Source organism: Lithobates pipiens, unplaced genomic scaffold (assembly GCF_037356315.1).
Source record: "Lithobates pipiens isolate NorthernLeopardFrog02 unplaced genomic scaffold, aLitPip1_a1.2 Scaffold_23, whole genome shotgun sequence".
Classification (NCBI taxonomy): domain Eukaryota; kingdom Metazoa; phylum Chordata; class Amphibia; order Anura; family Ranidae; genus Lithobates; species Lithobates pipiens.
In genome coordinates this window covers 275,237,406-275,261,235 of record NW_027507785.1, presented here as the reverse complement: position 1 = coordinate 275,261,235, position 23,830 = coordinate 275,237,406, and the positions used below count along the sequence as shown (strand labels likewise).

General features: G+C 43.2%; 1 protein-coding gene and 9 non-coding genes across 26 annotated transcripts in view; all 10 read right to left on the bottom strand.

The window, feature by feature from the left end:
- Nucleotides 1–200: 200 nt before the first annotated feature.
- Nucleotides 201–23,830, bottom strand: part of LOC143928348 (uncharacterized) — a 75,524-nt gene continuing 51,894 nt past the window's right edge. For 9 of the 17 annotated variants that reach the window (XM_077453222.1, XM_077453210.1, XM_077453208.1 and 6 more), the window contains 4 exons: nucleotides 7,905–7,953; nucleotides 1,223–1,271; nucleotides 526–568; nucleotides 201–351 (listed from right to left, as the gene is read on the bottom strand). Coding sequence is in view for 8 of the 17 variants with exons in the window: in XM_077453215.1 (XP_077309341.1) it covers nucleotides 13,951–13,984; nucleotides 14,163–14,199; nucleotides 16,320–16,366 (118 nt within the window). In the remaining 9 variants the exon portion in view is untranslated. Of the gene's footprint in view, nucleotides 352–525; nucleotides 569–1,222; nucleotides 1,272–7,904; nucleotides 7,954–8,128; nucleotides 8,168–9,128; nucleotides 9,160–9,493; nucleotides 9,523–10,158; nucleotides 10,193–10,834; nucleotides 10,939–11,240; nucleotides 11,271–12,263; nucleotides 12,309–12,538; nucleotides 12,578–13,933; nucleotides 13,985–14,162; nucleotides 14,200–16,319; nucleotides 16,367–23,830 lie in introns of all 17 variants that reach the window. The other 8 variants (XM_077453215.1, XM_077453216.1, XM_077453217.1 and 5 more) reach the window with 1 other exon arrangement.
- LOC143928659 (small nucleolar RNA SNORD47) lies at nucleotides 1,099–1,170 on the bottom strand. The gene has a single exon (XR_013262491.1). It is a non-coding gene; the product is annotated as a small nucleolar RNA SNORD47 (small nucleolar RNA).
- On the bottom strand, nucleotides 8,019–8,093 carry LOC143928670 (small nucleolar RNA snR60/Z15/Z230/Z193/J17). The gene has a single exon (XR_013262501.1). It is a non-coding gene; the product is annotated as a small nucleolar RNA snR60/Z15/Z230/Z193/J17 (small nucleolar RNA).
- LOC143928632 (small nucleolar RNA SNORD79) lies at nucleotides 9,385–9,456 on the bottom strand. The gene has a single exon (XR_013262467.1). It is a non-coding gene; the product is annotated as a small nucleolar RNA SNORD79 (small nucleolar RNA).
- Nucleotides 10,043–10,107, bottom strand: LOC143928706 (small nucleolar RNA SNORD75). The gene has a single exon (XR_013262529.1). It is a non-coding gene; the product is annotated as a small nucleolar RNA SNORD75 (small nucleolar RNA).
- On the bottom strand, nucleotides 11,112–11,187 carry LOC143928655 (small nucleolar RNA SNORD47). Its single transcript, XR_013262488.1, has one exon. It is a non-coding gene; the product is annotated as a small nucleolar RNA SNORD47 (small nucleolar RNA).
- On the bottom strand, nucleotides 11,354–11,417 carry LOC143928698 (small nucleolar RNA SNORD78). Its single transcript, XR_013262523.1, has one exon. It is a non-coding gene; the product is annotated as a small nucleolar RNA SNORD78 (small nucleolar RNA).
- Nucleotides 12,636–12,718, bottom strand: LOC143928666 (small nucleolar RNA snR60/Z15/Z230/Z193/J17). Its single transcript, XR_013262497.1, has one exon. It is a non-coding gene; the product is annotated as a small nucleolar RNA snR60/Z15/Z230/Z193/J17 (small nucleolar RNA).
- Nucleotides 14,048–14,127, bottom strand: LOC143928626 (small nucleolar RNA SNORD79). The gene has a single exon (XR_013262463.1). It is a non-coding gene; the product is annotated as a small nucleolar RNA SNORD79 (small nucleolar RNA).
- LOC143928615 (small nucleolar RNA SNORD24) lies at nucleotides 14,280–14,360 on the bottom strand. The gene has a single exon (XR_013262453.1). It is a non-coding gene; the product is annotated as a small nucleolar RNA SNORD24 (small nucleolar RNA).

The window sequence follows — 23,830 nt, the reverse complement described above, 5'->3', positions numbered from 1 at the left end:
TGTACAATATATAACTGCAGAGGTGATCAAAAACCACCAAAAGAAATCTAATTATGAAGAAAAAAAAAAAGTGTCAATTTTGTTTGGGTAGTGTTGGACGGTAGCAGTGCATACAGAAGCTGACAATTGCGCAGACAAAAGCCACCCCTTATTTCCAATCTAACCCAATGATTTACTAATTTGTACAAATCACAAAGAAATATGCAGTTTTACAATTTTATTGTATTTGGTCATTTAGCATGATCTTCAGTATACAGCATATTCTGCCAACACATAACAGTTGTGTGAAACCTACAGGCCAAGCAGCACTGTTGAGAATTGTGCTTTTAGGGGCTTCATCCACACTTGAACCTGTGGATTAGAAAATAGTTTAGTGCAATGTTAAAAGTGCATAGAACAAGTGCTTAAGAATGCTCAGTCACAGGGAAGTCAGTACTTTTACTTTCATCTTTACTCAGTGAGAGAGTTCAAAGTATTTGTCATCATGCATCCCATAAAAAGAACACGTTTACATGGCACACTTACAAAATAGATCTTGACACCCAGCTTTGTACGTATATCTTGATACCTGTGAAAAAGCAAAAGCGTTAATGCCTTTGTGAAGCAGACCTGCACGCCCTTTCAAGAACCTCTTGATGTGGGTGGGGAGTTTTGTAGAGCACAACCCCTGCCTAGGTGAAAAGAACATGCCACTAGCCTCCTGGGACACCCATATTACAATTCCAGGAGGTGCTGAGTAAAACAGCACATGTGAAGTGTTACCATGGTACCAGATACCACTGCACGCCTTCAGAGGTCTAGTGGAGTCCATGCCTCATCAGGTTGCCGTTTGTGGCAAATGGGGGACCTACCCATTGAGTGGGATTTCAGGTTAGGGCTGATTGGTGTACATGCCTTGAAAGTCGCATGCTCACCCACACCTGCAAGTGCTAGGTCTCACTTTGCTCCTGGGGTCTGAGCAGAGATGGCACATGGAAAAGGAGACCATAAGTTACAAGAGTGTCATTTTAAGGGATGTTTGCATGTCACAGAAAGGGTTACCAACCTATATGCAATATTATGTTGGCACAATGCAGTTTACTACCATGTAGACAATGTAACCTCAGAAAAAAGTGGAACGGTAATGGTGAAATCAGGTTTCATATGGCAGAATCGTTTTCATCACTGGTTACAGCAAATTTTTAGAGAAATTGTACATTCTACCTCAACATGCTTCACTTACCATAGTTGCATCTTGATTAATACCAGCTTGATCATTACCAAAAGGAAACCTGGAGAAGCAAAATATATTTTAGGGAAAGATTTGACAAGATTTGACAAGATTTGACAAGATTTGACAAGATTTGACAAGATTTGACAAGATTTGACAAGATTTGACAAGATTTGACAAGATTTGACCTAGTCTTAATCTGCATCAGTGAGTCATATTGTCCTCAAAGTGATCAGAGACCTGATTCTTAAAGTCATCATTTACAGACCATTGAAAAGTAGTTACATGCACCAGTTTATCATTGTAATATTTGAAAATGCCACACAGGTTCATTAAAAGCTTTTTACCAATTTGCAATCCTGACACTTAGTTCTAAGGCAAATCTAAGCCACCCCCTCAGAATAAGGCTTTGTTAAACCAGGCAATGGCTCTAGAAAAGATGCCACAACTGCAATATCAGAATGCAACTGTTGAGCCGTTTTAGTGGCATTACCCACATCAGACTTAGAGTTTAACATTATTTGCATACTAGCGCCAATGCAGTGGACTCCTGGATACTTGAAGTGGAACTCTTACACTCCCCTATTGAATTCTGCCAGAATATGCACAGTTTTAGACCAGTTACCAACCCTCAGACAGTGGAGCTACACAAGTATAGTATTAGTTGGAAAATAAGCCTCGTTAGCCGACAAGGGTCAAACTAAAAAAGTGGTAGTAAAGCCCAGTTGGCAATTTACCTACAGGTAAGCCTTACTTGTCAAATAAATCTAAACACATGGCCAAACTGCTGGTTGCAAGCTGAACAGTGGAGCCTTGAGTGGAGTGTCAATAAGTATTGCTTTTTGACTGCTGGGTTGCATTTTTAGGTTCTTTTGGTGCTCTTTCTTGTAGCTTTTTATACCCTTTTCTGTCACTTTTTAAAGTGTTATTTTTTTTTCTTCCTTTCCTTCCTTCAGCCTACTAAGGGGAGGGTTTAATTGGGCACAGGTGCTTGAGGTCTATATAAGTTTGGGTTGAACTCATTTGAGCCTGCTCATCTTGAGTTTGTGAGAACTGTCTAAGTGGAACTGGTCAAAGTGGTGAGTTAAAAACCAGAGTTGAAAACAGGAGGTTATAACAGGGGTCATAGCTGTGTAGTGTAAGTACCCGAGTGTTTGAGTAGTGTGTGTGTGCGTGCGTGCGTTAGTACTTGTGCATTGTGGGTGCGCGCTGGTCTGCGAGTACCTGTGTACTGTCTTGTTGAGTATCAGTGTCAGGAAGCTAGTTGTTATGTAATTTGGACTGGGTATAATCTCTAATCCTCATTAAATTAATAGGTACGATGACTGGCAGGTGTGGAGAGGCGACTCGGTGTACATCTTGCGGCATGTATGCGTTCCTTGATCATCTGATCGAGGGTGAATACTGCTGTGCAAAATGTAAGCACATTGTTTCCCTGGAAGCCCAGGTTCTGAATCTGGGGAAGCAACTGTCAGCACTGAGAGGCCCCTCCACCCTAAATGAGAACCAGGATAGTACACGGCAGGGGCCAGCACAGAGGTGGGTGGAGACAAGGAGGTGCAGGCAGTAGCAGAGAGTAGATGGGCGACAGTCAGGAAGGGTAGAGGGGCAAGTGCCAGGGAGGCCGATCCAGGGCTGGAGCATCCCAATAAGTACGCTCCATTGAGTGGCATTGGTGATCCCAGTCAGGGACCAGCACTGCTGGAGCTGAGGGATTCTCCTAGCTGCCAGGAGAAGAACTCCTCCAGTGAGAGTGGGGGGGGGGGGGGGGAGCGAAGGGAAAGGAAAGAAATTCTGGTGGTAGGGGACTCAATTCTTAGGAGGACAGAGAGGCCAATCTGTAACAACAACCTGAAGTGCCGAACTGTATGTTGTCTGCCGGGCGCTCGGGTTCGGCACATCACGGATCTGGTGGACAGATTACTGGGAAAGACCCAGCTGTCATGGTGCACGTTGGCACCAATGACAAAGTCAGAGGCAGATGGAGTGTCCTAAAGAATGATTTTAGGGACTTGGGGGGAGTTGAGGAAAAGGACCTCCAAGGTAGTATTCTCAGGAATACTACCAGTACATCGAGCCACACCAGAAAGGAAGAGGGAGATTAGGGAAGTAAACAAGTGGCTCAAAAGCTGGTGTAGTAAGGAGGGGTTTGGGTTCCTGGAGGACTGGGACGACTTCTCAGTCGACAACCGGTACTATAGAAGGGGCGGACTGCACCTAAATGAGGAGGGTGCAGATCAGCTGGGATTGAGGATGGCCAAAAAGTTAGAGGGTTTTTTAAACTAGGTGATGGGGGGGTGGGTTCAGAGATGGAGATAGTCAGCGCGGAGCATATTCCAGAGGGTAATATTAGGGGCATTAGTGGTGGGGTAACCGAAGCACATAAACCCAAGGTAAATATAGTAGCAAGTCCTAGTTGTAATCTTGGAACACCCAAGAGGATAGTATGTGACCGGTCAAAATATATTAATACATTAAAATGTATGTTTGCCAATGCCAGAAGTCTGCCAAGCAAAATAGGCGAGTTGGAAGCTCTGGTGCATCAGGAGAGCTATGATGTAATCGGTATTGCTGAAACTTGGCTTCATTCCTCACATGACTGGGCTATTAATATTCCTGGCTATGCACTCTTTCGGAAAGACAGAGTAAAAAGGAAAGGTGGAGGGGTCTGTCTGTATGTGAGAAATAATCTCAAAGCGAGTGAGAAAGAGGACCTGGTGGGCGGAGAGTGTGATGAGTCTGAGGCATTATGGGTAGAACTGCATACAGATGCGCATAGTTCAAAGTTAATCATTGGAGTTTGTTATAGACCACCCAATGTTAATGAGGAGGTGGAGACTCAGCTCCTTGCACAGATAGAAAGGGCTGCAAGGGTTGGGACAGTGATAATGGGGGATTTTAACTACCCAGAAATTGACTGGGGTAATGGCACTGCTGGGACAGTTAAAGGGCAAAAATTTGTAAACCTATTACAGGACAATTTTATGGTACAGTTTATTGAGGCCCCAACTAGGAATGATGCTTTGTTGGACCTGGTAATCTCAAACCATGCAGAACGTATTACTAATGTTCAGATAAAGGAACATCTGGGTAGCAGGGACCATAACATGATTTCATTTGATGCTAGCTGTAAGCAAAAATCACATACGGGAAAGATAAAAACACTTAATTTCAAGAGAGCAAATTTTCCAAGGATGAGGGCTGCTCTCCAGGACTTAGACTGGGAGAGAATATTGGCACCAATGGGCACAGAACAGAAATGGGAATTCTTCAAAAAGCTTGTTTATGATCTCACGGCAAAGTATATTCCCATGGGCAATAAGTTTAAAAGGTTAAAAATAAAGCCGATGTGGCTCACGGCCAAAGTTAAAAAAGCTATAAACTATAAAAAAAAAAAAAAGCTTTAAAAAAATATAAAAATGAAGGAACACTAGTGTCATTTAAATGTTACAAGGAATATAACAGAATATGTAAAAAGGAAATCAAGGATGCAAAAATTCAAAATGAAAGACAGATTGCAAAAAAACAGTAGGACTAACCCCCAAAAATTCTTCAAATATATTAATAGTAAAAAGGTTACCGTATATACTCGAGTATAAGCCGAGATTTTCAGCCTCTTTTTTGAGGCTGAAAGTGCCCCCCTCGGCTTATACTCGAGTCACCGCCGTCTGTCTACCCGATCAGCGTGTCGAGCAGACAGACGGCGGCCATTCAACTATTCAAAAGCCGCGCCTCCCTGTCTGCGATAGGCGGAACACTCAATTTCCCAGCAGTCAGTGGTCCGCCTATCACGGACATCCGCTCATCCTCATACTACGGACGAGGATGAGAGGATGTCCGTGATAGGCGGAACACAGACTGCTGGGAAATTGAGTGTTCCGCCTATCACAGAAGGAGGCGCGGCTTTTGAACAGTGGAATGGCCGCCGACGTCGTCTGTCAGACGAGAAGAGCGGCGATCCTGGCATGGCCGCCGTTTGTGCAGAAGCACACAGGCTCGGGACACAGGGATGGACGGACACACAGGGATGGACGGACACACAGGGATGGACGGACACACAGGGATGGACGGACACACAGGGATGGACGGACACACAGGGATGGACGGACACACAGGGATGGACAGGCATGTCTCACCCTCGGCTTATACACGAGTCAATAAGTTTTCCCTTTTTTTTTGTGGTAAATTAGGGGCCTCGGCTTATATTCGGATCGACCTATACTCGAGTATATACGGTAAGTCTGAGCATGTAGGCCCTTTGCAAAATAATCTGGAGTGGGTGACTGGGGACAAAGAGAAGGCTAACTTATTAAATACTTTCTTCAGCTCTGTGTATACAAAGGAGCATGAGGGAGCTCATGTCCACAATGGGGGTGGTACTGACGCAGCCCCTAATCCACAATGGCTCATAAGTGATATGGTCCAGAAATATTTGGACAGAATAAAGGTGGATAAAGCACCTGGACCTGATGGCATCGACCCACGGATCCTAAAAGAATTGAGCTCTGTAATTTCAAAGCCATTGTATATAATTTTTAGGGACTCATTAATGACAGGAATAGTACCCACTGGATTGGCGCAGGGCCAATGTGGTGCCTATATTTAAAAAGGGAACAAAGTCTTTACCAAGTAATTATAGACCCGTTAGTTTAACTTCTATAGTTGGGAAGATACTGGAGGGATTAATAAAGGACCACATAGACGAGTTCTTGCAGGAAAAAAATATTTTGAGCAACAGACAGCATGGATTCATGAAAGACAGGAGTTGTCAGACAAACTGGATTTCTTTTTATGAGGTGGCAAGTAAAACCTTGGACAGAGGGGTGGCGGTGGACGTGATATATTTGGATTTTGCAAAAGCGTTCGATACAGTTCCGCACACACGGCTCATGTGTAAGGTAAAGTCTACAGGTTTGGAAACATCAGTTTGTAGATGGATAGAAAACTAAAAGACAGAATTCAGAGAGTAGTGGTTAATGATTCTTAGGCCGCGTACACACGGGCGGACTATCCGACAGACAGTCCGTCCTACTTTCGAATGAACGGACTTGACCACACACGATGAACAGACAGTCCGCCGAAAGCTTGCGCGATGACGTGTACGGCACGTACGACGGGACTAGAAATACGACTTCCAATACACTGCAATGCAACCTTCGGCCGTGTAAATCCTTTCTGAGCATGCGCCATACTTAGTCCGTCGAACTAGCCTACTCACGAGCGGACTGTCCGCTGAAACCAAGTTTGGACGGACAATATTACGGAAATTCCGAAAGACTTAGTCCGCCAGACTGTCCGCTGAAAAAGTCCGCTGAAGCCCACACACGAGCGGATTGTCCGCTGAAACACGTTTCAGCGGACCAAGTCCGTCAGACAGTCTGCCCGTGTGTACGCGGCCTTACTCTGAATGGTCTAAGGTTTTGAGTGGTGTACCCCAAAGTTCAGTGCTGGGACCCTTGCTTTTAAATATCTTTATAAATGATATTGGTCTGGGATCAAGAGTAACATTTCCGTCTTTGCAGAGGACACCAAGCTATGCAGTGCAATAACGTCCTTACAGGATGTCACCAATTTACAAGCCGACCTCAATGCTCTGTCTAATTGGGCGACTATGTGGCAGATGAGGTTTAATGTTGAGAAATGTAAAGTTATGCACTTGGGGGCTAAGAATATGCATGCATCATACACGCTAGGGGGAGTACAACTGGGGGAATCCATAGTGGAGAAGGATCTGGGGGTTTTGGTAGATCATAAGCTCAATAATAGCATGCAATGCCAAGCTGCGGTTTCCAAAGCGAGCAAAGTCCTTTCCTGTATTAAGAGAGGTATGTACTCCAGAGAGATATCATTTTGCCCCTGTTCAAATCATTAGTAAGACCTCATCTGGAATATGCCGTTCAGTTTTGGGCACCAGTTCTCAAAAAGGATATCGGGGAACTGGAGAAAGTGCAGAGAAGGGCAACCAAACTGATAAGAGGCATGGAGCAACTCAGCTATGAGGAAAGATTAGAGGAACTGAAATTTATTCACTCTTGATAAAGAGGAGATTAAGGGGGGATTTGATCAACATGTACAAATATATAAGGGGTCCATATAGGGAACTTGGTGTCGAGTTATTCACTTTAAAGTCAAGAGGACACTCTTTACGTCTAGAGGAGAAAAGATTTCATCTCCAAATACGGAAAGGTTTCTTCACAGTAAGAGCTGTGAAAATGTAGAACAGACTCCCTGCAGAGGTCTCTCTCTCTCTCTCCCAGAAGACCAGGGGAAGAAGTCAGCCCTTTCAGTGGTAACCATGCTGGGGGCTTCATTCCAAGGTAAGCTTTTAATAATGTAAATATTCTTCATAGATCTTACAGGTGTTAAAAAGCTGTGGGTTTATAACTGCTTTAGAGTGGATAGCCTAACAATCAATTGGTAAAATGTCTCTCCCCCACCCTATACCTGTCGTACTTAAAGTGGATGTAAACCTGAACCTTTTTTTAAAGGTTTGCACAGTATAAGATTTCATGCCATCTGTGCCCAGTCTTGCAACAAAGTTAATTCGGCTCTGAGACTGACTCTTTTCAGCAAGATAACTGACAAATAGTCAGTTCTTCCACCCAGCTGTGAGCGACAGGTCATTTACATATCATGCACAAGTCTGAGAAAGATTCTGTGTACTTCAGATCCCCTCCAAGCAAAAAATACTCACCACCTTTAAAATCACCCTCCTGACATGGCATGTAAACTGTAGCCAAGCCCTAAAAAGAAACATACCAATGAGGTAAATATTGTGCTTGTGCCCAAGCAAGTGATAAAGATTCTAAAAATGTATCAGATAGGAGCGAAAGATTGTTCTTCATAGCAATCAGCTGAACTATGGTTTCATCATATACAATAATCCTATATACATCAATGGATGAAATATTTACCCACCTCTTCCAAGTCCTAAGGTGGCATAAAAACTAGCCAGGCCTACAAAAAAAAAAAAAAAAAGTGGAGATTAGTTCAGTTTTTTTTTTTTTTAACTAGCTATGCAGAATTTAAAGCTTTAAACCACTTATGCCCCAAGGGCAAGTTTTATTTTCTACAAACAAGGTTATATTGCTGCTTCCAAACACCCTAGACCTAGCATACAGGTCAGAGCTGCAGCATGATCACACAAGTTTGTGCCTTTGACAGGTGGGCACTTTTTCTACCCTTTTCGTTCCTTAGAATGTCCTACAACCCAATTCCTGTACATCGATAAGCCTTTACCATGTAATTCAGCTGCAGTGCTGGAACTGGAGCTGTGAGAAGTTATAGTAGACTTTTACCTACAGGTAAGCCTTATTGGAAGTTGATCTGTAGGTTAAACAATTCTAAATGTGCAGTTTAGGAGATATTCTAGCGAGCAGCTGTGAAGTCACTGGCGCACATTCTCTTAATGGTATACCAGTACTGTGGCCAAGATTCATGCACATGTCAATGCAGCTCTGCCAGTCAGTCCCCAAGCCTAAAAAGACCTGTTGCAGTGACCGTGCACTGCTGGAGAGCTTTGTTTTAAGGCAAGCCTTTCATAACATGCATATACTACATATTGCCTTGCAGGTAGAAACTCAAGCGTTTACCACTCTAAAGCAGTCTTAAACCCCATCTTAGCTTAAGAAATCTTTAAGCCCATTAGTCTGACCTGGATATGTACAAGTGCCAAACCTAGACACCCAGGGTGCAGGTGCCAAGCTTATATCACTGTCAATGGTTAGGCATGCCTTAGGATTTGTATTCAAAAGGGCCACTTTACCAGGAAAAACTCAAAAGCTTGAGACAGGATCAGATAGGAGCGAAAGGTTCACCACTGTCAGTCTGATGAACTATAACATCATCATGTTAACCTGTGTACAAGCGGTTATTTTATCCTGCCCTCAATCCACAGAAGTTGTGTAAAATATCTTACCTTGACATGGTTTGCTGTGACATTTTAACTCCTAAAAACAAAAATAGGATTACAATTAAAACTAATCTTTGTCAAGCAACTAGTTAGCTAAACCCTAGACCAGGGGTAGGCAACCTGGGGCCCTCCAGCTATTGTGGAGCTACATTTCCCATGAGGCATTGCAAGGCTGGCAGTCACAATTACTCCCAGAGGGAGGATTTAGTTGTGCAACTGCTGGAGGGCCCCCAGGTTGCCTACCCCTGATGTAGACACAGCATACATCAGAAGTAGGTTTCTTTCATTCTTATTCAGAGAGATTCCCATTGATAAAATTAAAATCATCATGGTATACCAATAAATGCCAACATGTTTTTAGAAGCACTTACATTGAAATGGGCCAGCTTTATAACAGCATCTGAAAGAAAAAATTGTAATGTAAAAAAAAATGGCAGCCATCTACATAGCATCTCATTTAAAGTCATTGGTATGTAAAAATTAAACCCTCGTCAAGCAGCCTCAAAATAATGTATTGCACCGAGCCAAAAACGGCCCCCCACCCACAATACAAAACTAAGTGCTTGACAAATTTTGCATGAGTTCAGGCCACAAGTGTTACCCTCCAACAGAATGGAATTAATGGCAGGTTTATCCCCACTTGAGAAAATCCTGCAACTAAAGCTTTACAGAAGACTACATTTGTGGCCATATAGATATGGAGTAGGACCTTCAAGTTATATGGTTAACCAATCAAGTGGACCGACTTGAGCAAACCACTGCCATGTAAGCAGAAGTATAAGGGCAAATGCAACAGGTCCCATTAGAAGCTGTGCAATCAAGCGTCTCCCCCTCCATCAGTTTTTACAAAGCTAGACAGATAACTGCAATTGCACCCCATACGTTTGGCACGCGATATGCAGTAGTGTATAATCTGGTTACGCCTCAGTGTTATTAAAGATGTCAGAAATCACTTCTGTCCACTACTCTTACAGCATCATAGGCTTTTTTTTTAAAGTTACTTATTTGAGAATCCAATATTGCAAGCCATTCTTACCAATTTATCCATTCTGTTCAATCAACGGCATGAACTGTAAAAAAAAATAAAGTTATTTTAATGCCATGCAGACATGAGTGACATTAGTAATCATGATATTGGATGGGGAGACTGGGCTTACACTGAGCCAATAGCTAGAAAGGCAACCCACTACAGGCAGAGTAAGGAAGGACAAGCAGAGCTGTATTATGAATAGACAAGCTCTCTGCTCATCTACCTTTAAGCTCTTTCACCGACAAAAATGCAGCTGTTATCTTGTGTATCAGAAGTGTCTCTCCGGAGAACAGGACTGGAGCTGCAGAAGAACAGCACTGCAAGACAAGTAAACACTACAGATATATGTGCCTAGGTAAACATGTCATGAATGGGGTTTACCACTTTAAAAAGGTAACCCTTTCATACAGAATGGGCTACAAAAACTCCATTGCACTGATACACCAAATCAGTCTTTGTGACAACGCTGTGCATTACAACGGAATTTGAACAGTACCTCAAACCAGCAGGGGAATAGGTTGTCCCTGGATACAATCACTAGACTTGGATTGCAATTGTTACAACATAGTTAAATTTTTAACTATGGTGTTCAAAAGGAATGACCTGCAGCACTTTAAAGCTGATCTACACTGCATTTAAGGGGAAAAAAAAAATTAAAAAATTATATTCAAAACAAGCTCACCCATGCATAGTCTTCCATGCTTCATTTTGCCGAGAAGTCACTTTGAAGAGGACCCCCTAGCATTTCTAGCAATGGCCATCTTAAGGGCACCTCTTCGCACAAACCTGCAGAGAGATTTGCAAAAAAAAAAAACAAGTTTAGCCAGAAAAATAAATAAAATTCTCACATTACCAAAATATTTAAAGGAATCATGTAATGGACTGAAAGCAAGACAAGTGCCACACTGGAGGGGTATTTTCTTGCTCTCACTTCAAGGATTCCCTTTAAATTTGGTAGTTACCTCAGAAAAAAGTGGAACGGTTAAGGGTATAATCAGCCTTTATCATATGGCAGAATCAGTTTCATCACTGGTAACCAGCAAAATACATTTTTTAATTTAATGTTACAAGTTATGCAGATTACTCACCAGAAGGTTAAAGTCCCACCAATGATGCACCTAGGAGGGGGAAAAAAAAAAGCCAATGGTGGTTAGTACCCCTTAAGTAGCTCATAAGTTGATGCACAACACAGTTGTGGGTTTAGGTCAGCAGTAACACAAGTCCACATACATAATTCAGGTCAGACATTTGGATCATCATTTGATACCCAAAAAAATAAGTACAATACTTCAGGCAACTACATTCAAGATGACTGCTGCAGATTGAAATTTATATTAGCTCTCACATTTATAGCAATGGTCAGAGCCTGATGAGCACCATGAGTCTGCAGCAACTTTATCAGAAAGGGACCAGTTGAAGGGCACAGGAATCACACCATACACTAGAAAAACTGGCAAACACTAAATCACCACATTCCAGTGGTCGGCTCTTGAAATAGCGGCCAACTAGCTATTCAATTGCAATTAGCAGGAGAGGGACATGTGGCATGTTCGGTAGCCATTTACTTGGAGTAACCTCTTCAATTTTAAGAAAAGATTTTCATGTTAATGAATTAAGATAAAGACTTTAGTGCTGCAGCCCCCCAGTTTTTACTTACTGGGATGCTGTCATCCTGGCCAGGAACAAGCACCATCTACAGCTGGTCTCATGCCCCAATTGGATAGATCACACTGCGTTCAGTGGATTTGATTGACTGCAGTGCTGAGTCCTGCAACGTACAGATGTGGGATTCATGAGCGTGCCCACCAAGGAGAGCACCTCTGGACAATTGATGTGGGAAGAAGCCACCAGCACTGCCATGGGAACCCAGAAGAGGTTTGGGGCCACTGTGCAAAACTGCAGTGGAGGCAAGTATGACTTAAAAATAAAGTCTGACAGGGATCATAACCCTCTTTTGCTCTATCCAAAAATGGAAAAAAGCTTTGCCTGTAGTTTTACTTTAAGAAATTATGTTTTAAGCATGCAGTACCATGCAAAATTACAAGACCTAGTATAGGTTTTGCTGTACATCTATACTAGATGACTGGGGTTCTGCAATGCCTAGATCTTACCTTGCTGCTCTTGGAGACATCGTGTGCTGAAAAGGCCAATACCATCTGTAACCAAAAGAAAGACCATTTAGTAGGTGGCAAGTTAAGATTCAGCTACAAAGACAAAAATCAGTCAAGTCAGATAGAGCTAATTAACAGACTTGACAACCCCATGGAGGTCTGTTAAAGAATCATCATTTAAAACCAACCATTGACTCAGGTGGTGACAAACTGTCTTGGGTGTATAACCCAGAAAAGCTTTTTTCCCCCCTGTATATCACATTTAGTATACTTACTGATTAAGCCATCCTGCAGTTCACATCTGTGTACACAACCTGCAGAGAAACACCAATTAGTGGAGGTCTTCAACATTTCATTTAGCCCCTCCTGGGAGACAGACATCAGATAGGAGCGAAAGACAAGCTGAGTTCATCACTGTTCATCTGCTGAACTATGCAGTCATCATGGTGTCTGATATTTGATGTAAAGCCTTACTAAAAATATCTAAACCAAGCACAGCTTTAATCTACAAAGGTTACATCAGTATGTTTGGAATATGCCTTTGTGCTGCCCTAACAAAATAAATTAAAGTGGTATCTCAGTTTCAAGAAATAAAGTGATGATCGATGGACAGGCAGATCTTGCAGGGCTCGTTGACCCACAGTGATCGTAAGCAAAAAGTTATTAAAGTGCTTCCAAGATCCACTATATGCCTGGAACACGCGTCACTTACGACTGAGGCTAAAGCACACCATTTAGTATGCCATTACTAATAAAGCGCAACTAAAGACTTAGTTTGGCTAAGAGTGCAGATGGATTAGAATATCTGTTAAGTTTTATTGCTGTCTGACCCAGTTAGGGAGATTCTCTTCCCCATACCTTTAAGCAGCCAAGACATTTGAGGTTTATTCATTAAAGTGGTTCTAAAAAGGCTTGTTTTAATCTTTATGCATGAAAGAAAAAAAAAAAAAAAAAAAAAACTTAGTATGCAGCTAACCCCCAAAAACTTACTGGATCTTGATCCAGCAATGTGCATGAGAGCAGCTGCTCTCCCACCTTTCTGCCTCATTGGCTCAGACAGCAGCAGGAATCATTGGCTACCACTGCTGTCAGCAACTGAGGAGGAAACAGGGCTGAGCCCATTGTATCTTATGGACAAAGCTGGGCTTCAGGAACAAGCATGCAATAATACACTCATAGCAAGCAGCTGCTATAGAGGCACTCAGGTGGGAGGAGCCAGGAGCACAGGCAGGGGAGAATGGGGGCTGCAGCTGCTCTGTGCAAACATTTACTTTTATGTTCACACAGGTGCGATTTGTCAGTTCCAAATCACATGACAAGTGGCACCCCCTTTTTTGGCAAACTGTTCAAACTGCCACAACTCATGTTGCAGCAACTTTGAAAAGGTTACTGAACAACTTTGCTGATTTCATTGCAACTTGCATAGCCTTCTGTTTAACGAAGTTGCAAGCCACAATGAAATGACTCCTGTGGCTTTCAAACTTTGCTTTAGTAGTGGGACTTCAAAGCTGCACCAGGGCTGAGCATCACTTTAAAAAGACCCAATACAACATCTAGCCGGGGTGCTATACTGGAATTCCATATTCTACTGTGAATAGCAGTGCATGAGGACTCTACAGAGCATTTTGCACAATCTGCTAATAAATCAAATTATAAGATAAGTTACAAACCTTGTGTTCCTCTATGGCTATGGATCATCTAGGCAGAGAACCATCTTTGATCTAAAAACAAAAAGACCAACTTTCAGGCAAAAATTTACAAATCAAAGAAAGCTTAATTTTCTACACTGCATCAGAATAGAAGATTTCCCTCAGTCTTATTCAGAGAGATTCCCATTGATTATTTCAAGTCATCATGTACAGCGCATGCTCATATCAGGCAGAAAAGACATCAACTTACCCGAGTGTACAGCACCATGATGGACAGGGCTCCACATCTAAAAAGCACAAAAAAAAAACAAGTGTATGTTAGCAGAAGTGTACACATTAGGGGGCTCTTTGCTGCTTCCCTTTGTAATGCCTCAGAACATATATTGGTGGTAAGTTCTCTCGTCATCCTGACAGTCAAGAGTAGCAAATAAGTGTCATCAGAGTAGCATTACACTGTATATAGTCAGACCCTGAACTTCTCTCTGGGTTGGAAAGACAAAGTCTTCACTTTGTAAGGGCATGTTCCCTCAGCATAGTGAGATGTGAAGTGCTGACAATTTCCATCAGCCAATCATGTGTAAGCAAATTATTTTTCCCCATCTTGCATGTGATTTTGTATTCTTTACAAGGAAAATTCACATTGCCACACTGGGAACATTCTCTTTGAAAAGAACAGTTTTTAGCAAGTCCACCCCAGCTTAGGTGTTCCTGTGCTCCTCTTAAAATTCTAGTGTACCTTTGCCAAGTTATGTTGGTAGTCCTAATTTCTACCAAAAGTCACAATAATGCACCACTTATATATTTCAGCTTACTGGGCACTGAGGTTCTGGCAATTGAAGAGGTGCAAACCAAGCACAACACTTGCATGTGGCCAATAATCAGGCACCTCCAACAGATCCTGCTGTTCAGTCCTCAGTAGGCAGACACCTCAAACCTTTAACTGCTTGCAGACTGCCTCACGCACATATACTGCGGCAGGGTGGCCGCTCTGTGCCAGATCATGTACATAGTATGTACTCCAACACTCCTGGGTTTGGGGCATGTGCCACCAGCACTGCTCCTGCTGTGACTGGACACAGTGAGAGCCAATCAGCTGACACAATGTCCTGATAGTTTGGGAGACAGGCAGACCAGCTTTCTGCCTATGTAAACCAGGCAGATGGCGGTTCAAGAGGGCAATGTACTGATCCTGCGTTTCTGCCAAGCAGGAACACAGATCTTTACCTTCCCCCAGGAACACATTTAACCTCTTTGATTGTCCCCAATGCTGATCCTTCCCAGCCAGTGACAGTTTGTTTTTGGCACTGATCACTGTTAGTGCCACAAGTGTCCGATTTGTCCACCACAATATTGCAGTCACGCTATAAGGTTGCTTATCGCCACCACTACTAAAGGAAAGGGAAAAAAAGTATACCAGATACTAACTTAAGCAAACCAATCAATATATGCTTATTGGGATTTTGTTTTACCGAATACATATTGTATTAAATTGAAGAAATTATATTTAGATTTTTAATTGGGCATGTCTTACAGCAGAAAGTCAACAAAAAAAAAAAAGATTCTCAAAATGGTTTTTTGCCTATTGTGCAAAAAAACAAAACAAAACAGCAGAGCTAGATGGGTAGTGTCGCAAGACCGTGTAATTGTCAAACATAGTAACATCACAAAAAACTGCGTAGTCGGGGGTTGAAGGGTAAAGGTTCCAGAGCTAAAGTGGTTAAAAGATGTGTGACTCACACAAATAAAAACATTTCTTAGGAGCCAATAAAGTATGGATGCTCAACCTGTGGCACTACAAGTCCCACCATGCCTGTGGGAGTCATGCTTGTATCTGTCAGCCTTGCAATGCCTTATGGGACGTTTCACAAGAGCTGGAGGGCCGCAGATTGAGCCCCCATGCAGTGTAAAGCATTAGACCTGCAATCAGCAGATAACGGGTGTAATGCCAGGCTCCTGCAGATTAAAACCAAAATTAATGTTTGGGCAATGGGTAGCCATTTGGTAAAAGGCCTGGCATATACAGGCCCATGTCACCGGGGTGTGGTGACCGCATGTGATCCAAGCAGGAATTACACTGAATTTGTTTAAATGACATGCGACTCTGCAGCAGTGCAATCAGACCCATTCATTTTGTATGGCTCAAATCACAGGACCTTCCCCCACCCCAGAATCGGATCACACAAGTGGTCAGACATGCAATCTCATGCCGCAAATCGCTCTGCATTTTGCCAGCCAATTTTTTTAGTGTCATTAACACAACCAGAGGGTTTCACATGAATGGGGTGAGATTTTGATGCAATGAGGAAATGCACAGCAAATGCCACACCAGTGTGATCCGGGACAAATCATCTACTTCTAGAGGAAGATTCACAGTGACGTCTTCACATTCATACAGCAAATCACTCACCTTCCATGGACACCGGACACGCGGGGAATCCCAACCGCCATCTGCAACTAATCAGAGGGGAAAAAAAGTCAAGTCTTACAGTGATTGGTTACAGGATAAAAATATAATAAAACCACCATCTTCAGAAATTCGAATTTAGTATAATGATTTTGATAGAATAGAAAAATAGAACAGAATAAAATATATTCTGTTGTATCGTTTTTCTAGTCTATTTTCTAATCTTTTCTATCCAAAATTCAAAAATTTATTAAAATTTGAATTCATACTATTCGAAATGCAAATTTATTCTATTTGAAATTTGAATTTCAGAAGATGGTTGTATATTTTCTAATTATATATTTTTTTTTTTCCTAATCTTTTCTATTTGAATTAGAGGTTTTGGAAGATGGTTAGTTACTTATATACATCTGCCACATCAACTTCTCATACTTTCAGTGTACCAGCACAAAACCACCCCCGAAACCCGAAAACAAAAATTTAACGAATATAAAGAAATTAACAAATTAAAACGAAACTAAAAATTTTTCCTTTTGCACATTTCTAGCGGCAGGGTCCAAAGGTCCCCTACTGCCATCTTTATGATCTTGGGGGGGGGGGGGGGGGGGGAATCGATCTTCTGGGCCACCAGAACCACCTCTGTTCCTGCTCGACTCTGCAGAGAAGGCACGGAAGCAGCAGAACCGGAGGAAAACGCATAGATCAGTGAAAACTGATCCCATGGAAAGACCAAGGTGTCTGTTCCACATGCTAGAGGATCACTCGTCCTTGACTTTGTTGTTGAATCTGGACGCAAACAGGATCCTTGTCTGGAACACCCCATTTGACATGAAAAATGTCGGGGTGAAGGGACCATTCTCCCAGAAATAATTGTTAGCGATTCAAGTAGTCCGCCTGCCAATTTTCTATCCCTGGAATTAAAAAAAAAAAAAAAGTTGCTTTCTGCCCAAGCTAGAATAGGATTTGCCTTCTTGGGCTGCACGACTTCTTGTGCCCCCTTAGCGATTGCCATGGCTGTGGCCTACATCATTGTCGGATTGAATCTTAACAGGACAATTCCGTAGTCTGAGCATCCAGGACTCTAGGGCTACACGTACTGCCCGAATTTCTAGAATGTTGATGGGCAAGGTCCTTTCTGACACGGACCACTTCCCCTGGACAGATGCTTCTTCCAGGACTACTCCCCAGCCTAGAAGGCTGGCATCCATTGTTACCACTTTCCAGGATACTGGTAGAAAGGATTTCCCCTTTTGGAGGTTGCTGGATATCACAGTTGAGGCTTTGACGTACCTCAGGGGATAAGTGCATTGGAAAGTCCAAAGCCTGGACCTTCTTGTACCAACAGAATGGCGTTTTGTAGCAGTCTTGAATTATGCACATTATGCACATTCTGCACATTATGGAGCCGACTCTTGCCTGGGGTAAGAATACCTTCTTTAACGGTATTCATGATCAGCTCCAAGTACTGTAATCTCCTTGATGGTTAAGGATTTTTCTAGGTTGAGCATTCAGCCTAGGAATTCCAGGTAGCTTACAGCAGAGATTAAAATTTGGTTTAGACTGGTGACTGATCTACTAAAAAGCAGATAGTCTGTCCTAGCATATCTAGTTTTGCCCTTAACCTGGCTAAAGGCGGTGCCAGGATCTTTGTGAACACACGTGGTGGGGTGGCTATACCGAAATGCCGAGCCACAAACTTAAAATGACGATTTTCTACCTCGAAACTTAGAAATTTGATGAGCGGGAAATATGCATCCTTGATATAGATCCATGCCAAAAATTCCCCTCCTTGCAAAATTGAGACAACAGATCAGATTGACTAAATGTGAAAGGACCAGTTCCGATGTAGAATGTGTCTTACCTCCCAATTTGGTTTTGGAACCGTGAAAAGGTTTGAATAAAACCCTGTTCCTCTGTGGGAACCTCAGATATCACCTGGGATAAGCGATGATCCAGAGCTAGAAACCCTTTTCCCTGGGAACGTTTGATCTTAGAAAACAAGGAGACAGGAATTCTCAGAACTCTAGTTTGTAACCTAGAGAGATTGAGGAAGCCACCCATCTGTCTTGACATTGTTCCTGCCAGATCTTTGAAAACTGCAGAAGCCTCCCCCCCCCCCCCCCCCCCACCCGAGCGAGGGCACCCCTTCATAGGAGGCTTTAGTATTTTGTTTTGCGGGCTCTTGCCCCAAGTCCTTTTGGCCATGGGACTGCCCTTGAGGTCTTCCTCTTGAGCTTGGCAGTGGAGGCCGTTGAGACTGCCTAGAGGCAGATGCGCCTGGCACTGGAGAAGATGCATGTTTAAAGAGGATAAATGCTTAAACTTTTTTTTTTACTGGTAAAGAACTTTTCCCCATTAGAAATCCTCTGGATATATTTAAATCTCCACATAACCAGTCACCATAAAATGGGAAACTGGCAAAGAGCTTCTTACACAGCGATTCACCTGACCAACTTTTCAAACATAGGACTATGCACCAGTCCTAGCATAAGCCGTGAGGCTTGAATAGAATCCTTCATAGCATCCACTGTAAAACAGTGCATCTGATACACCAGCCTATTGCCGGGCCTGCTGATCAGGAATAATCTTCGGTATCATGACAAACTGGTCCTTTGACTGAGACACTCAAATTGCTGCAAGAGCTGGCTGCACTACTGAACTTGCCAGAGAAATGTTGTTAAAAAGAAATTCCAACTTTTTATCTGTTGGATCCTTTAACATTTGTGCACTGTCTACCGTACAAGTAAGATTTTTATTTACTGAGGTGGTTTGCAGCATCAATTGCTGGAACCCCATTTTTTATAGAAATTCTCCTCCATAGGATAAAGTGTAGAAAACTTCTTTGGAGGGAAGAACTGCTTAACCATGGCTAAAAAAAAAAACTGATGTATTCTAAATGGGAACACCAGCTTTTTTTTAACCATGGTCAATAGCATCCCCAGATTGGGGGGGGGGGGGGGGGGCTTTAGTGATCCCAAACCAGAGCTGGGCTCATCAATAGACTGCTACAGGCAGAAAAGGTTTTGAGCCAACTTCATAAGGGAGCATACCAATAAACTGTCTTGCGAGATTACACCCCCTATATTAGGATCCTCAGGAGGAGATATCAGCATCTTCCTGATCTTTGGGAAGAACTTCCTGATCCCCGCCCCTTGTAACTCAGGGTGAGGGTCCTGAGCAATAGATGGGGGGGGGGGGGGGGGGGGGACACTCCTCTGATATATAGAGTGGCTGAAGTGTCCAGCGCTGCTGCAACACCAGTCTCCCGACAGCTCATTCTGACCGGCCACATCACTCTGAGGATGACTTTTCTTGGACATGGATTTAGGTTGTTGTACAACAATCGATCCCGTAGAACCCTTTGAGGAGTTCCTTGTCCCCCTTCCACTCAGCAAGATGCACAAAGCAGAGGCACTACCAGCAGGAATGCATACACTGCTTGGGTTATAGTCCAGCAAAATATTGCCGCCATTAATGCCCAGCCTGAAGCAGTAACAAATGTGCCAATAGGAAAAAATGCCTGTCACCAAACCTGAAAAATGCCACCTGTGTCCCTCCACAGCCAGCAGCACAAAGTGTGCTTTTAAAAGCCTGCCTCCACGTGCAACTGGCGTCGGACATAAAAGAAAAAAAATGTATTTGTGAACTCCTTACCTTTCCCACCGCAGGGCTTTCTGTGGTAAACAGACTTCAACCTTCATGGTGGGTTCTGTTAAACCTTCAGGAGCAGGGGAACCTTGAGGAAACCCACAATCCTGGACCTGCAACAGCACCTTGTCTGAAAACCTTATGGCCTCACTACCAAAAAGCATTGGATGCCAGCTCTCAAAAGGATTCACAGGCAAAACCTAATTTCTTCAGATATGAGGCCTGGATACCATTCAATTTGGCAAAACACAAAACAAAAAAAAACCCCACTCTGAATGGATCCGGTCTGCATGGCTAGCCCCAGCAAGGATTGCACCTGTGGAGCTCAGCACATCTTTACTCGTGACCAACACTTTAGACACTGGCAAAAAAAAAAAACCACGACCCTGGAGGAACTCCCAGTAGTGGGATATTATATAGGAAGTGCACTTGTCTTAAGGCATGCCAGTGTCCCGATGTATAAAAAAAGTTTTGGCAAACATTTACTGCCCTTCAGCAGATGAGACACCTGAAACTTTAAGGCTAGACTGCATAATAAAGTTCTCAGCTGTATGGACACTTTGTATGATTAACATTTCTCCCCATAAAGACACACCTGACCATAAGATGCACCTCAGTGTTAGATAACACCCCCCACCCACCACATTCGGAACCAAATGGTGTACTAAAATATTTTCCAGTGCCCATGAAATGCAGCCTGTCCTTTGCCATAGAAGCAGAGTAACCATTGCAGTAAATGCAGACTGACCTGATGTTCTCATCTGCCTGACAAGACAGAGCAGCTGAATGCTATGTCTTATGAAGTGTCAGGCCCAGCTGGGAGAACGCCTGAAACACTGGGGGTATGGATGTCTGTCCCTCTCCTGTCTTCTGCCAGTGATGGCAGGGAATGGTGCCATAGGGGGCAGTGCCTGTCATATTCGCACCATAGGATGCAGACACATTCCTAAACGGTTTAGGAGATATTTGCCACAAGACAGGCACTGCTGTCTACAGCGCACTGAGCGCAGCACAGTCAACTGCAAATATGCCACGCATGGCGGCTCCCTTGCGCGGGAGTGACGTCATCGCGGCTTCGCCGAATGACATCGGCGGAGCAGTGAGACCCACCAAGAAGATGGATGCGCCGGACTACAGGGGGGCAGCGGTGACTTAGCTGGCTCCTGTGTCAGGTAAGTGACACATAATGGACTACTATGCGATGCATAGTAGTCCATTATGCTTTACCTTTGCAGGGAATGAAAGGAAGTAAACTCAGGGTTTACTTCCTCTAACTGTTTTGGGCTACTACATGGGGGTCTGGACAGCATTTGATTAGAACCAGAAGCTCCAATAGGCATAAAAAAAAAAAAAAAAAAAAAAAAAAAAGTGGGCTTGGGGCACGGAGCCCCGATCCCACCCAGTTGTGTGGCGATAGCAAAATGGCCGTTTACACAAAATCTCCTCGTGAGACCCATTTCCCCAAGACATCAGCCAATCCTATTGGGCGCCCATGAGGAGAAATACTTGGGAAGCACACTGAAGTAACTGATCAATTCACTCTATTCTTATTATCATCAGTTATGTATTCCTTTGTCTAGTCCCTATAGTTCAGCTAATCTATCAGTCTATTACGCCAAGCACATGTTATTGTTAATATCACAATGCTACCACCCTTGGCTATGAAATCAATATACGGTCTAAGATCAATCAAAATCTCATTTATTTCCCAAGGAAACAATACAGCGTGCATAAGGTATCAATAGAAGTTACAATAATACATAGCATACAATCAAAGTATAATATATGCCATACTTATCCGACCTTCGCAGCTACGCCTCATGATGGAATGAAGAGACAGAGGAAGACCTCATGGTCGCAAACCTTTTTGTCAAACATACCTCAGCCATACCACACCCCATAGCCCATCCTACTCTTTCCCGTAGACCAATCAGCGTCTCTGGGGCGTCTCCTCCACCAGGCTAACAGTCCTGCCATACTTGGCCTCTGGGGGCAGTGTTTGCCCATGAATTGCAACTGCTCCGACTGGATTGCTATCTCGTGGCTTGATCTCGGACGCCCCACCAGCTGTCCCCCTGTTCTTGCAGACAAGCCGGCGCCATATCATCTTTGAAGTTCAGTACATTCCAGGTGGGCTGAATAGAAACTCATTCTGCTATTCAAATTGTGTCACATTCCTTGCTTTCACACATATGAAACTGCCTGGCATCACTATGGCTGAGTTCGGCTGTACAAACAGCTGTGTAGATGTATAATAATAATTCCTGTCTGATTCCAACACACACCCAAAAGACATTAAAGATGGTAAAGATGTCTTCCCATACTGTATGACATATTGCTTTTTTTATTCTCCACCTATATACGTTTGGCATTTAAAAGTTAAAAATCTATTTTTTGCTAGAAAAAAAATAAAATAAAATCTTAGAACCCGAAAATGTCAGAAATAGGCTTGGTCATGAAAGGGTTAAACTGCAGCCTGTAGTACACCATGACCGAAAGCTGAATCCTTGGCTGCTCTAACACCTGAAAAAAATAAAAATACTGGTGAACGTATGCACTGAAGACCAGGTAGCAGCCACAAAAATCTAAGCCAGATACCCAATGGCAAAAAGCCCAGGTGGTTGCTACATCCCTGGTAGAATGAGCTCTCAGCCTGAAGGGAGGAGCCTTCCATTTCAGACTAAAGGCCTGAATGATCAATTGGCAATGGAAGCTTTAGAAGCCGCTTGCCCCTTAGGCATTTCTGAAAAAAATAAAGCGCAGAACAATGTCCCAATTAATATGAAACAGCCGACATTGCTTTTTGCAAGGAATATGGAATAGGATGCAACCCCACCTTGTGGTGAAGGATTAGGTATGGTTCTCTACATGAAAGGGTCGCCAATTCAAACACCCTTCTTGCCAAGGCGATGGCCAACTTGCGCAACAGCAAGACTAATTGAATTTCCCTGATTGGCTCATAATGCTTGCTTCTGCAACACCGACAGCACCAGATGTTCCAATGACATAGGTAACCCAATATGGGGGGGCAGGCATACGAGTTGCCCCCTGCATAAAGAGTTGACCAGTGAATGGGAGGCTAAAGGCCTTTGGAACAATACCGACAGGGCTGAAATCTAACTCCCGATTGGCTTTGAGCACAATCAGTTGAGAAAAAAAAAAAAAAAAAAATTTGAAAAAACTCCCAAGGACGCCATTTTTGCCATCACACCAAGCAATACAGAGTCTTCTAGACCTTATAATAGATCTTCCTAGTGATTGCCTTTCTGGCATTCACTACAGTAGACACCACAACTTAACATTCTGGCATCAATAGCCATGCCCTCAAATTTATAGACTGTAAAATGGGGTGGAATATAGAACCTTGACACAGATGGGGCAGCATGAAGCATCCATGGCCTGTATTGCCAATCTCATCTCTGGGGGTCAGGCTGGTGTATCCAGGATTGTCCTTAGTGGTAAAAAAAAAAATTATATATAAAATTTCAGTTTCCCAGTGTCCATTCACCTAGAGATGGCATATAACCCAGTAATGAATAGCTTACCTCTGGGTCCCATGATGTAGAATTTTTTTGTTGGTCCGTGCATGTAAAATTGCAGGTGCCTGCAATTGTACACAGAATGAGGACCTGCCTTTGTAAGCAAGGCGAATGCCCATTCTGACAGGAGACATGTTAAATCTTCCGGTCCCAGTAAGTGAGAACAGTCTGTCATGTCCCTGGCAGCCCATGCCCCCCAGTTAACCCCTTCCCTGTCTAATTTATACATTGATCAGTGCATTTTATAGCACTGATCAGTGTAATAATGTCACTGTCCAAGTGTAATTTGGGGTCAGATTTGTCCAGCACAATCCTGCTTAAAATTAT